At 42.8% G+C, this 14,842-nt stretch overlaps 1 protein-coding gene across 2 annotated transcripts in view; it reads right to left on the reverse strand.

Moving 5' to 3' along the window:
• The window catches only part of LOC145395500 (uncharacterized), a 102,511-nt gene that overhangs the window by 41,324 nt on the left and 46,345 nt on the right, over positions 1-14,842 (reverse strand). For both annotated transcript variants that reach the window (XM_080269108.1, XM_080269107.1), the window contains exons 2-4: positions 13,334-13,569; positions 11,142-11,266; positions 10,224-10,294 (exon numbers count right to left, since the gene is read on the reverse strand). In XM_080269108.1, coding sequence (XP_080125234.1) covers positions 10,224-10,294; positions 11,142-11,266; positions 13,334-13,569 — 432 coding nt within the window. The remainder of the gene's footprint in view (positions 1-10,223; positions 10,295-11,141; positions 11,267-13,333; positions 13,570-14,842) is intronic.

Here is a 14,842-nt window from a genome sequence, read left to right on the forward strand (position 1 = left end):
GGTGTGAGTTGGGAGGAGGGCAGTGAAATGGCGAGGGACAGGGCGATGTGGAGGTGTTTTGTTTGTGGCCACCTCGTAAGGGATTGGGGAATCTGGCAATAGATAGATAGATAGATTATTATTATTAATATTATTGTTATTATTATTATTATTTCTGTTTCCTTACTCCATACAAAGTCCCCTGTAATTAGTAAAACATCATTAGCATCATTATTATACTTATTTTATTATTGTTATTATTATTTTCATTATTATTATTATTACTATTATTATTATTATTATCGTTATTATTATTATTACATCCTTCTTTCCTTCCATCCTCTTCTGTCTTTCTTTCCTTCATTCTTTCCTCTTCCTTCTGCCTGTGGGTGACTTTACACTCCCTCTTCTGTCTTTCCTTCATTCTTTCCTCTTCCTTCTGCCTGTGGGTGACTCTACACTGAGTGACATGATAAATGGTTTCCCGTATACCAGGAAACCATTTATTACACTGGGTGGTAACCATATAACCAAATTTTGGTGCCTGGTGGTTTAGTGGGTAATTACAGCACTCCAATTGGATTGAGACTGCAGGTTTATATCCAAGGAGTGGTTGGGGTTTATTGCTCACGTAATGCCACTCAGGGATGAATGAGGCTGGTCACTCTCATCTTAAATGTCAGGACCAACTTGCCTAGCCCCTGGCTCCTACGCTCCTCATGGAGCAATGAAGGATTGGATGATCAATGATATGATGATGATGATGATGATGATCATCATCATCATCATCATCAATCATCATCATCATATCATCATCATTATTATTACTGCTTCCTTGCTCCTTATAAACTAACCTGTAATTACACATGCATCGGTAGCATCATCATTATTATTATTATTATTACTATTATTATTATTATTACTATTGTTATTATTATTATTATTACTTTGTTATTATTATTAATATTCATTCATCCATCCATCATCCAATCCTGTGTTGCCCCATGAGGAGCGTAGGAGCCCAGGGCTAGGCAGTTGGTCTCGACATTTAAGATGAGATGACCAGCCTCACTCATCCCTGAGTGGCATTACGTGAGCAATAAACCCCAACCATCCCTTGGATATAAACTTTCACCGGCTCAATCCGATTGGAGCGCCTTAATTACCCACTAAACCACCAGGTGCCATAATTTGGTGCTATGGTTACCACCCAGCATAGTAAATGGTTTCCTGGTATACATGAAACCATTTGGCTTGTCACTCAGCATAGAGTCACCCACAGGCAGAAGGAAGTGGAAAGAATGAAGGAAAGAAAGACAGAAGAGGGAGTGTAAAGTCACCCATAGGCAGAAGGAAGAGGAAAGAATGAAGGAAAGAAAGACAGAAGAGGGAGTGTTAAGTCACCCATAGGCAGAAGGAGGAGGAAAGAATGAAGGAAAGAAAGACAGAAGAGGGAGTGTAAAGTAACCCATAGGCAAAGGAAAGAATGAAGGAAAGAAAGACAGAAGAGGAAGTGTTAAGTCACCTGTAGCCAGAAGGAAGAGGAAAGAATGAAGGAAAGAAAGACAGAAGAGGATGGAAGGAAAGAAGGATGGAGGAGAGGAAAGGGCAGACACCCAAGAGCAGCACTACATCGAATGAGTGGATGATGTGTGCCATTATTATTATTATTATTATATGTGGTAGGTGGGGGGGCTCACCATCCACTCACTCGATGTAGTGCTGCTCTCGGGTGTCTGTCCTTTCCTCTCTTCCATCCTTCTTTCCTTCCATCCTCTTCTGTCTTTCTTTCCTTCATTCTTTCCTTGTCCTTCTGCCTATGGGTGACTTTACACTCACTCTCCTGTCTTTCTTTCCTTCATTCTTTCCTTTTCCTTCTGCCTGTGGGTGACTTTACACTCCCTCTCCTGTCTTTCTTTGCTTCATTCTTTCCTTTTCCTTCTGCCTGTGGGTGACTCTACGCTGAGTGACAAGCCATATGGTTTCCTGTGCACCAGGAAACCATTTACTACGCTGGGTGGTAACCATACAGCCAAATTTTGGCACCTGGTGGTTTAGTGGGTAATTATTGCGCTCCAGTCGGATTGAGCCAGTGAAGGTTTATATCCGAGGGATGGTTGGGGTTTACTGCTCATGTAATGCCACTCAGGGATGAGTGAGGCTGGTCACTCTCATCTTAAATGTCTAGACCAACTGCCTAGCCCCGGGCTCCTACGCTCCTCATGGGGCAATGTAGGATTGGATGATGGATGGATGGATGGATTATTATTATTATTATTATATAATTGTCATTACTGCTTCCTTGCTCCATACAAAGGCTCCTGTATTTAGTAAAGCATCGTTAGCATTATTATTATTATCATTATTATCATTGTAGTCATCATCCTTATCATTATTATTATTATTATTATTATTATTATCATCATCATCATCATTATTATTATTATCATTCTTATTATTATTATTATTATTATTATTCCAAGGGGTGGTAGTAGTAGTTGTTCCCTAGGCAGTCTGGCCAAACAGCCCCGAGTCCCTAAGGAAGGCCATGGCCGAGACCGGGCTTTCCCACAGAGCTCTCAAAGAATGCATGTTGTGTTGTTAGCGTATGTGATTGTGTGGAATGCAGTCTTGCATAATGTGCTTAATAGTATGGGGTGCTGTGTTGCATCCTGGACAGGCATCAGCGACGGAGTCATCCAGCCTCCTCTGGTAGCTTAAGAGGACTGGATGGTGCCCACATCTCAGCCTGGCCAGGTGGACCCTGTCCTCACGGGGAAGATAGGATTCAGAAGGGTGGATGTCAGGAGGCCGTGCATGCAGCTGTGTGTTGTCTTTAAGTGACTGAATGGACCGGCGAGTGATCTGAGTGTGGATGTGCTTCTGGAAGCTGGTCTGAGGTGGGCGAGGGGGCAGAGATGACAGTACTTGTGTATGATATCGTGTGCTGGGTGTTGTTTTGATGTTCCTTGGTGTGGATGGATGTGCCGCCATGTACTGTAGTGGATGTTGTGGGTTTGTGGAGGCTGCAGCAAGGAACTGGGTGCCTCTCATGTCTAGGTGATCCTTGACTTTGAGGACTTTGGTTTCTTGATGTAGGTGGTCTGTGGGTGTAGTAGCTGTGCAGCCTGTGATTCTGTATGGTCTGTAGAGTGTTGTAGTGTGTTTTGGTGAGGTTAGAAGCCCAGGCAGGGCTTGCATAATTCATCACTGAACGTATGTATTGCTTGTATACTGTGGTGGTGGTTTCATTGTTGTGTCCGAATGTTGTATGGGCAAGTGATCTCAAAGCATTGAGTCTTGGTGTTATTTTATTTTTAATGTTTGTGATGTGTTGTTTAAATGACACTGATGTATTGTATGTTACACCAAGGACTTTGGGTGTGTGTGTGTGTGTGGTAAGGGAGTGTTGTTTATGATGAGGTGTGGGATGTGACTGTGTTCTGCTGTCCAGTTTGTGAGAAGGGTCACTGTAGATTTGGATGGGGCTATTTTAAGCCTGTTTGTGGTGAACCATTCGTGTAGTGTGTTGAGGTAAGGTTGAATGATGTGTGCAGCTGTGTTTGCATTTTGGTGTGTACATGTAAGTGTTATATCATCTGCATAAGAAGCTATGTGTATCTGTGGTGTGTGGGGTGTGGGTACGTCGTGCATGTATAGGTTAAAGAGTGTAGGGGACAAAACGGATCCTTGGGGGATGCCGTTTGTGAAGTTGCTGAAATTCAAATACTGACCGGCAAATGTTACATGTGCATATCTGCCTGCTAAGTATTTTGCCAGCCATCTTTTTGTGTTATTTTGCATGTTTGTGTTGAGTATTTTGTTTGTGAGGTTGTGGCGGGGGATGGCATCAAAAGCTTTGCTAATGTCTAATGTGATTAGGAGTGTTCTGTGTGGTGGCCTAGCTGAATTTATGCCTAAGCAACGTTGGGTCTGGTTAGTACTTGGATGGGTGACCGCCTGGGAACACCAGATGCTGTTGGCATCCCTACATGTCAAGTGGGGTTGGTGGAGGATTAGTGCCCCTCCCTGTAAAACAATTAACTCTAAGCCCTTGGCCACCCCGTCTGGGATACATGGCGTCTGGCAATGAATGATGAATGAAATGAAAACTCTCTGTGTAAGGTTTGTAAGAAGGGTGTTTGTGGAGTGTAGTGGCCTAAAGCCATGTTGTGACTGGGCTACGGGGAATGTGAGGTGTGACTAGTTGTAGTACCAGTCGTTCAGTGACTTTAGAGGGGGTGCAGAGGAGTGTGATGGGGCGATGAGGAGGGTAACGTGGGGTCTTTGTTGGGTTTAGGGATGGTGATGATATTGCCATGCTTCCAGATGTTGGGTATTATGTTGTGTGAGTTGCTGTAGTTTGATATGTTGGTGAGTGCTTGTATGACTTGTGGTCCTAGGTGTTTAAGGTGAATGTTGCTTATGTTGTCTGGTCCACAGGCAGATGAGTACTTGGGTGGTTGGGGTTTTTGCTCATGTAATGCCACTCAGGGATGAGTGAGGCTGGTCACTCTCATCTTAAATGTCGGGACCAACTTGCCTAGCCCCGGGCTCCTACGCTCCTCATGGAGGAACGTAGGATTGGATGATGGATGGATGGATGGATTATTATCATCATTATTATTATCATTATCATTATCATCATCATCATATACTGTTGGTTGAATAGTGTGGTGTGTGTGTATGTATGTAAGTATGTAAGTAGGTAAGTGTGTAGTGGTGTGTGTGGAATGTAAGTATGTGTGTTGTGGTGTGTGTGGAGGGTAAGTATGTATGTATGTAAGTGTGTTGTGGTGTGTGTGAAGGGTATGTATGTATGTATGTATGTATGTATGTAAGTAGGTATGTGTGTTGTGGTGTGTGTGAAGGGTAAGTATGTAAGTGTGTTGTGGTGTGTGCAAAGTGTAAGTATGTAAGTATGTGTGTTGTGGTGTGTGTTGAGGGTAAGTATGTACCGGTAAGTATGTGTGTTGTGGTGTGTGTGTGAAGAGTAAGTATGTGTGTAAGTATGTAAGTGTGTTGTGGTGTGTGTGAAGGGTATGTAAGTATGTATGTATGTATATATGTAAGTATGTAAGTAGGTAAGTGTGTTGTGGTGTGTGGAGGGTGTGTATGCATTTAAGTATGTATGTATGTAGGGGGGTTTCAAGAATACTCCCCCAGTATCCCTGCTTGTCGTACGAGGCGACTAAAAGGGTTGGTGGTGGGTTAGTGCCCCACCCCGTAAAAAGAACTAACTAAAAAAGCAAATAAAGCGCCTCGGACCCGGACGGACCATACGTTGACGACTAAGGAACGGACAAAGGACATTCTGAGGGTAGGAACGTGGAATGTGAGAGGAGTGAATGATGAAGTGAAAGAGAGAGAGATTGTCCAGGTGCTTGAGGATGCAAAAGTGGATATATGTGGATTGACTGAAACTAAATGGGGGGGTGAAAGGATGAGAGAATGGGAATACGGTGTAGGTATATGTGCGGGAGTCAGTGAGAATGAAAGGGCAAGAGAGGGAGTATGTCTGATGATAAGCAAGAAGTGGAAGGAGAATATAAGACAGTATGGAACAGTGGGTGCAAGGATTGTATGGGTGAGGATGAAAGTAGGTATACAAGCATGGGCGATTGTATGTGTGTATGCTCCAACAGAGGATCGAGTGGCAAGAGTGAAAGATGAGTTTTGGGCGAGAGTAGAAGCATGTATGGACAAGTTTGAGAGGAGCGAGAGAGTGCTGTTGATTGGAGACATGAATGGCAAAGTTGGGAATGTACGAGTGGATGGAGTGGTTGGTCAGTGGGGTGTGCCAGCTGAAGTAGATGGGAATGGTGGTGCTTTGGTGGACATCTGTGCTGGAAAGGGGTTGGCAATAGCCAACACCTACTTTCGTCATAAGATGATCCACCGGTATACGTGGAGAGTAATGAGGAGGATGGATGGTGAACTTGTTGAACGAAAGGCAATGATGGACTACGTGTGTGTGGATGAGCGAATGAGAAGACAAGTGTTGGATGCAAGGGTATGGAGAGGGTGGGGGAATGGAGTCTCGGACCATCACTTAGTGATGGCCAAGGTAGAGCAGCAAAGAAAGTGGTTGAGGAGACGAAGGGGAAGACAGGAGGAAGCAGCTCCTGTGAGAAGAGTGGAGAAATTGCAAGATAATGAGAAAAGGACAGAGTATAAGAGCATAGTGGAAGAAAGATTGGGAAGGTATGAGCTAGAGCAGATGGAAGGGGTGGAAGACGTATGTAAGATATTCACGGAAGAGATAAGCGCAGCGTGTGAGGCGGTTTGTGGAGTGAGGAGGAGGTGCAAGGGTGTGCAAGGGACAGCATGGTGGAATGATGAGGTGAAACGAGCTGTGGAACAAAAGAAGAAGGCATATGGTGAATGGTTGGCGAGTAGAGGTAGGGGAGAAGATGAGAGAGAGAAGAGAGAGGTATATGTGAGCAGGAGAAGGGAGGTTAAGAGACTGGTGAAGGAGAGTAAGAAGAAAGTGGACGAAGAGTTTGGGAGGAATCTGAGTGTGAAATGGAGGGAGAGTAAGAAATTGTTTTGGAAGGAGGTAAAGAAAGTAAGGCAGTGTGAAAGGGGAAATAGTAGGGGAGTGAAAGATAGGAATAATAGATTGTTGGTGGAGAAGAGAGAGAAATTGAGGAGATGGAAGGAGCACTTTGAGGATTTGTTGAATGTAGAGAGTGAGAACAGTGTGAGTATAAGTGGTTGGGGAATGGCTGGGAGAAGAAGAGATGAGAGGAGGGAGGAGGAAGAGATCAGTAGGTCGGAAGTAGTGAAAGCGATGAAGAAGATTAAGCTGGGAAAGGCCCCAGGAATTGATGGAGTGTGTGGTGAAATGCTTAGGTATGGGGGTGAGATTGTTGTGGAGTGGATATGGAAGTTGTGTAGATTGGCTTGGGAAGAGGGAAGGGTTCCAGAGGACTGGAAATCAGGTATAATTGTTCCTCTGTACAAAGGAAAAGGGGAGAGAGAAGTATGTGGTAACCATAGGGGTATTTGCCTTCTTAGTGTGACAGGTAAAATATATGGTAGAATACTCATTGATAGGGTTAGGCATATGACAGAGGAGCTAGTTGGAGAAGAACAAGGGGGATTTAGGAAGGGAAAAGGGTGTGTAGATCAGATATTTGTTCTAAGATGTTTAGTGGAGAAGTATCTAGAGAAGGGAAGGAAAGTGTATGCTGCCTTCATGGACTTGGAGAAAGCTTATGACAGAATAGATAGGCAAGGTAGGTGGAAGGTATTAAGAATATATGGAGTGGAGGGGAAATTGTTGAGTGCTGTGAAGAGTATGTACGAGGGAGCTAGGGCTACGGTGCGAGTGGATGGTGAGCTGAGTGAGTTCTTTGATCTCAATGTGGGACTGAAACAGGGGGGTGTGATGTCTCCATGGCTGTTTAATATATATATGGATGGGGTTGTAAAGGAGATGCAAGGTAGGGCAGTGGATGTGGGGGTGGCCCTAATGAATGAGGGTGAGATTTGGAAGCTTTAGGTGTTGCTGTTTGCTGATGATACAGTATTGTTGAGTGAAGATGAATGGGAGTTGCAAGGTTTGGTGAATGAATTTGGGACAGTGTGTAGGAGGAGGAAGCTGAAAGTTAATGTAAACAAAAGTAAAGTTATGGTGTTTGAGAGGAATGAAGTCACAGAGTGTGCAGTGAGGTTGGATGGTGAGGATACGGAGAATGTGAGTGCATTCAAGTACTTGGGTAGTGTGATGAGTAAGGATGGAACTTTGGGGGATGAAGTGCGTGAAAGGGTACAGCAGGGAAGAAAGGTTGTTGGTACACTGAAAGCAGTGATGAGAAATAGGGAGGTGAGTATGGAAGTTAAGAAGTCACTGCATGATGGTATTGTGATCCCTACCCTGACGTATGGAAGCGAGGCGTGGACCTTGCAAGAGGGGAACAAGTCAAGAGTGAGAGCAGTGGAAATGAGTTACTTGAAAGGAGCATGTGGAGTGACGTGGAGGGACAGGTTGACGAATGAAGAAGTGAAGGAACGTTGTGGGGTAGATGTGGATGTGGTTGAAAAGATTAGGAGAAATACACTGAGGTGGTTTGGGCATGTGGAGAGAATGGAGAATGAAAGACTGACTAAGAGGGTGTATGTAGGTGAGGTGGAGGGAGGGAGAGGGAGGGGTAGACCGAGGATGAGGTGGAGGGATGGAGTTGAGAGGTATATGAGGGAGGGGGTGAGTTGGGGGAGGGAGTCAAATGGTGGGTGACAAAGCGACTTGGAGGCGTTTTGTCTGCGGCCACCCTTTGCGGGATTAGGGCGTCGGGCTATAGATAGATAGATGTATGTAAGTATGTATGTATGTTAGCATGTATGTAAGTAGGCCAATTCAAGGTGACAGAACTATAGACAAAGTAAAAGTCTCTAAAAAAACTATAAACACAACAAATATTTGGGCCAAGTTAAGGTGAAAGGATTATAGATGAAACGAAAATTTGGTCCAGAACTATAGGGGAAATGAAGACCCTGGCAGTTTAAAGTAAGAGGAGTATAGATATTTTTCCTATGGCTTATAAAATGTTGGAAGGTTTAATAATTAAAATGTCCGCCATTTTATAAACCATGGGAATTAAACTGTAATTAAACTATCTATCTATTGCCAGACACCATAATCCAGTAAGGGGTGGCAATTTGACTCTGAGTTATTTGTTTTACAGGGAGGGGCACTAACCCTCCACCAACCCACTTGTTGACACATAGGGAACATGTATGGTTTGCTTATATGGTTACCACCCAACGTTGTAAATGGTTCTTGGCTTACAGGAAACCATTTGACTTGTCACTCAATGTAAAGCCACCTGTAAAGGAAAGAAAAGCAATAAGAAGTGACAGGACAGATGGGAAAAACAGGAAGAGAGGAGGGCAGGCACAGAAAAAGAATGATACAAGCTAAGGAAGAAGTAGGCAGCACTACATCAAGTGAGTGGATGATGAATGGATAATTTACGGTTTAATTCCCATGGATTATAAAATGGTGGAAAGGATGGAGAGTGAGAGACTGACAAGGAGAGTGTATGTGAGTGAGGTGAAGGGGGAGAGAGGGAGGGGGAGGTCAAGGATAAGCTGGAGGGATGGAGTGGAGAGGTACATGAGAGAGGGGGGTGTGACCTGGGAGCAGGGAGGTGAAATGGTGGGGCACAAGACGACGTGGAGGTGATTTATTTGTGGCCACCCTGTACAAGGGATTAAGGCGTCTGGCAATAGAATAGATACAGTAGATAGATAGATAGATAGACAGACTCCACCCTTCACCTTTTCATTCGGTTCCCGCAACGCCCATCTCAGCAGTTACCTCAACAAACAAGGGATGAGGCTATGGCACACCTAATGTCTGACTTGGCTCGTATCTCTGACTGGGGTAAAAATAATATGGTTGTTTTTAATGCATCAAAAACTCAGTTTTTACACCTATCAACCCAGCAAAATCTTCCACAGGTGTACCCACTAATGTTTAATAATATCCAGCTTAATCCTGCATCATCCATGAACATGCTTGGGGTTTCATTTACTCGGGACTTATCTTGGAATGATCATATTACATCTCTCATAAAATCTGCTTCCAAGAGATTAGGTGTGCTAAGCCGACTCCGTTCCTTCTTTACCCCAGAACAGTTGTTGACTTTATATATGGGTTTTACTCGCCCGTGTAGAGTACAACTCTCAAGTGTGGGGAGGCTCCCCACATACAGCTCTTCTCAACATGGTGGAGGCAAAGGCTTTTCGTCTCATTAACTTTCCTCCTCATACTGGCTCCTTCCAACCTCTGTCTCTTCGCCGCAATGTTGCATCTTTATCTCTATTCTATAGCTACTTCAATGGTCACTGCTCCTCTGAACTGTCTGCATGCATTCCTCCACTTCTATGACAGGTGCGTAGCACCCGTCTAGCAGCAAACTCTCATCCCTTTTCTGTCCAATTCTCCAATGCAAGAGTTAGCCGTTACTCCCAGTCCTTCATTTATTCAACTAGTCAACTCTGGAACTGTCTACCTCTGTCTGTATTTCCTGCTTCCTATAATCTACAGTCTTTTAAATGCAGTGTGTCCTGGGATCTCAAAGTGATTGGATCTTGAATTTGGCTCTCTCTTGTATTTTGTTTTTCTCACGGAAGGAACAGTAATTGTAGGCTCATAGCCTTTGGTTCCTCCTTCCTCACATAAAAAATATATAATTCCTGTGGTTTATAAAATGGCCAATGGTTTAACCACTCACCGTCAACAGAAATTTCCTGAAAATCGTCAGGGGGCAGGTCGTGGGGCGGCGTGCCTCCCCCCTGCGTCATCCTGAAGAAGAAGAGGCAGTTAGAGATGAAGTTCTGTCTCTCTTTGTCTCTTTTTTTGTCTATCTTTTTCTCTGTTTCTCCTACTTCCTGCCTGTCTTTCTGTCTGTGTTTTTCTGTCTGTCTCTGTTTTTCTCTCTCTGTGTTCTTCTGTCTGTCTCTGTTTCTCTTCCATTCTGTCTCTCTCTCTCTCTTTTGCTGCCTGTGTCTCTCTCCTTCCATCTGTCTGTCTCTCTTTCTCTCCTGTGTCTGTGTCTGTTTGTCTGGCTGTGTCTGTCTGTCTGTCTCTCTCAATACTCTTCCACTCTTGTCATTAATACTATTGTTGTATTAGTAGTAGTAGCAATGGCAGCAGCTGTAGTACTAGTAGTAGTAGCAATGGCAGCAGCTGTAGTAGTAGTAGTAGTAGTAGTAGTAGTAGCAGCAGTAGTAGTAGTAGCAGTAGTAGTAGTGGTGGTGGTGGTGGTGGTGGTGGTGCTTGTGGTGCCGGTACAGTCTATCCAATTTCCAAAAGGTAAAGAAGTTAAAATAATAAAACTAGAGCGAGGATAAGTAAAGGAATGGCTGAATAATGTTTATATCACTTTCTACTTAACACTATCAAAACAATTCAAAATAAAGCAGGAATTCTTGGAGGGAAACCATCTTGATTACCACTGACACTTCAAATATGATGAAGAGAATGGCAGAGCTGAGGCAGAGAATGGCAGAGCTGAAGCAGAGAATGGCAGAGCTGAGGCAGAGAATCTTTTATGCCAAGAGATGCAAGCCAGCTGTAGGACAACTGTTAGGCAGTAGTAGTAGTAGTAATAGTAATAGCAGTAGTAGCACACAGACCCCTGTCAACGTACACTTGCTCTCTCATGCCCAAGGGGTCGATCTCTTTGCCCAGGATGTGGTGCAGCGCGTCAAAATATTCAAATCGGTAGCTGGTCTCGCCGTGGATCTGTTTTTGCAGCACCTTGACGTACGTGCCCTGTGGAAAGATCGGATTTGACAGGGCGTAGGAATTTGTATGTTATTATTATTATTAGTGTTATTATTATTATTATTATTATTATTATTATTATTATTATCACTATTATTATTATCATTATTATTATTATTATTATTATAATTATTATTATTATTATTGATATTATTATTATTATTATTATTATTATCATTATTATTATTACTATTGTTGTTATCTTTCTTACATATATACATCATCATCATTATTATTATTATTATTATTATTATTATTTTCTTTTTTCCCTACATACATCATTATTATTGTTGTTATTATCATTATTATTAATATTATTATTATTATTATTATTATTACTGTACTGTTGCTTGCAGATGATACTGTGTTGTTGAGTGAAAACGAAGGGGAGCTGCAAGGCTTGGTGGATGAGTTTGGGAGAGTGTGTAAGAAATGGAATCTAAAGGTGAATGTAGGGAAGAGTAAAGTGATGGTCTTTGAGAGAGGTGAAGTCAGTGAATGTACAGCAAGGTTGGATGGTGAGGAATTGGAAAATGTGAGTACGTTTAAGTACTTGGGTAGTGCGATGAGTAAGGATGGAGGTTTGGAGGGTGAAGTGCTTGAAAGGGTACAGCAGGAAAGAAAGGTTGCTGGTTCTTTGAAGGCAGTGATAAGAAACAGGGAAGTGAGCATGGAAGTGAAAAAGTTACTACATGACAGTATTCTGATACCAACTCTAACGTACGGAAGTGAAGCTTGGGCGTTGTTGGAAGGACACAAGTCAAGAGTGAGAGCAGTGGAAATGAGTTATTTAAGAGGAGCCTGTGGAGTCACATGGAGAGACAGGCTGACGAATGAGGATATAAAGGAGCGTCGTGGTGTGGATGTGGATGTGATAGGAAGCGTTATGAGGAACACACTGAGATGGTTTGGCCATGTGGAGAGGATGGAGGATGAGAGACTGATGAAGAGAGTGTATGTGAGTGAGGTGGAGGGGGGAAGAGGGAGAGGGGGGAAGAGGGAGAGGGGGGAAGAGGGAGAGGGGGGAAGAGGGAGAGAGAGGCCGAGGATGAGATGGAAGGATGGGGTGGAGAGGTATATGAGAGAGGGGTGTGTGAGTTGAGAGCAGGGCAGTGAAATGGCGGGGGACAGGGCGACATGGAGGTGATTTGTTTGTGGCCACCCCAAACGGGATTGAGGCGTCTGGCAATAGATAGATAGATAGATTATTATCATCATCATCAGCTTTATTACTATCAGTTTTCCTCTATACATACATATCATTATTATTATTATTATTATTTTCATTTTTCCCTACATACATCACCATCATCATTATTATTATTATTATTATTATTATCATTATCATTATTATTATTATCAATTTTCCTACATCCATCATCATCATCATCATCATCATTATTATTATTATTATATATTATTATCATCATCAAATCATTATTATCATTATTAAATCATCATTATTTTCATTATTATTACTATATTTATTATTATCATAACCATCATCATCACTTTACCTACATCCATCATCACACCATCATCATCATCATCATCACTTTTTCTACACACATCATTATCACCACCATCATCATCATTGCCATCACCATTATCATTACCATCATCATCATCATCACCATCATGATCATTTCTTCTACACACAGCATCGTCATCAGCTTCCTTACACCTTTTCCTAAGTGATTTATTTTGTTACACCTTGCTGTCCTCTTGTGTTATATAAATCCATCCACTATCACCATACTCTGCATAAATAACACACACAAAAATAAATCACTAAGGAAGAGGTGTTAGGGAGCTTCCTGTAGCCAAGGATAGAAACCAGCCATATCCAAAAATAAACCACTAAGGAAGAGGTGTTAGGGAGCTGCCTTATCCGATGAAGGGATGGCCACAAACAAATCCTACCCACATAACCCTGTCCTATGCCATCAGGCCACCCTTCCTCTTTCTCTCTCTCTCTCTCTCTCTCTCTTTAATATACACTTCACAGGCTCCTCTGTTTTAATAATTCTCTCTCTCTCTCTCTCTCTCTCATACCTTCAGATTCCTCCACTTCTTGTCACACTCGGTCCCAGAACAATTGTACCCTTCCTCCTGCATTCGTTCGGCCACAGCATTCCAAATGGCCTTCTTCTTCTTCGTACCATCATAAAAGTCTTCGAAAAACTCCTCCACCTTCGAAATAAGAGCCATCACCTGCCGCCGCCCCCAGTGGAACTCAGTGGTATGGTGTGCGCTGGTGGTGATGGCAATGACGGTGGGAGCGGCCGTCACTAACGTTGGAAAAAAATATTGGTGAGGTTTGTGTTGTGGGTTATGGGCTTTGGGTATTTCTCTCTCTCTCTCTCTCTCTCTCTCTCTCTCTCTCTCTTTCTTTCTCTCTCTCTCTCTCTTTCTCTGTCTGTCTCTCTCTCTCTGTCTTTCTCTGTCTGTCTGTCTCTTTAAAATATGGTACAGGCATACCCCGGTTTAACGATCTAATTGGTTAGGTAAAACCCCATCGTCAGGCGGCATATCGGATATCGGGGTACTTGTAACACGTATTTCAATGTGGACCGTTTACCAGCCTTGGGTTTCCCCCCCAAACCGAGTCCAAAACCCAGCCAAGTGAGTCCAAAAACAAGTGTAAAGCCAATCTAAATGGCCTAACAGCTGTCAAGGAAGCTAACCTAAGCCTAACACCTGTACAGTCTAAATGGCCTAACAGCTGTCAAGGAAGCTAACCTAAGCCTAACACCTGTAAATAACTCACTAAAACCAACAAATAAAATCTGAAAATTGTCAAATAAGTCTGGAAAAAATCAAGCTTAGTAAACTGTACCCCAAAATGACAATGTCCACCCCACCTATGGCTAAAACACATTAATCTAAAAACAGTTTACAAATCAACCTAAACACAATTTTGGTCTAAAATATAATCAAAATCAGTAAGAACAATCAAAACCCATCATTAAACTGGGGTTTGGCCATCGTTAGGTGGGGTATGGTGGTATTTCTACCCCCATCGTTAAGCCGGGGTATTGCATCTAGAGGTATCGTATATCCAGGTATTACTGTACATTCAATATTTACAGGTTCCCCTATTTTAGCAATTCTCTCACTCTCTCTCTCACGCTGCCCCCAGTGGAACTCGGTGGTATGGGGTGCACTGGTGGTGATGGCGATGACGATGGGAGCGGCCGCCACAAAAGTCGGAAAAAAATATTGGTGAGGTTTATGTTGTGGGGTTTTGGCTATTTCTTTCTCTCTTTCTCTGTCTCTCTGTCTGTCTCCCTCTCTCTCTCTCTCTCTCTTTCTCTCTCTTTAAAATACAGTACATTCATTATTTACTTTCAATGCTCCTCTGTTTTAGCAATTCTCTCTCTCTCTTTAAGATACAGTACATTCAATATTTACTTCACAGGCTCTTCTCTTTCAGCAATTATCTATCTCTCTCTCTCTTTCTCTCTCTTTAAAATACAGTACATTCAATATTTACTTTCAATGCTCCTCTGTTTTAGCAATTCTCTCTCTCTCCTCTCTCTCTCTCTCTCTCTTTAAAATACA

This window comes from Coenobita brevimanus, chromosome 31, assembly GCF_032717465.1.
Source record: "Coenobita brevimanus isolate Jiangsu-jjx chromosome 31, ASM3271746v2, whole genome shotgun sequence".
NCBI classification, from domain to species: Eukaryota; Metazoa; Arthropoda; class Malacostraca; order Decapoda; family Coenobitidae; genus Coenobita; species Coenobita brevimanus.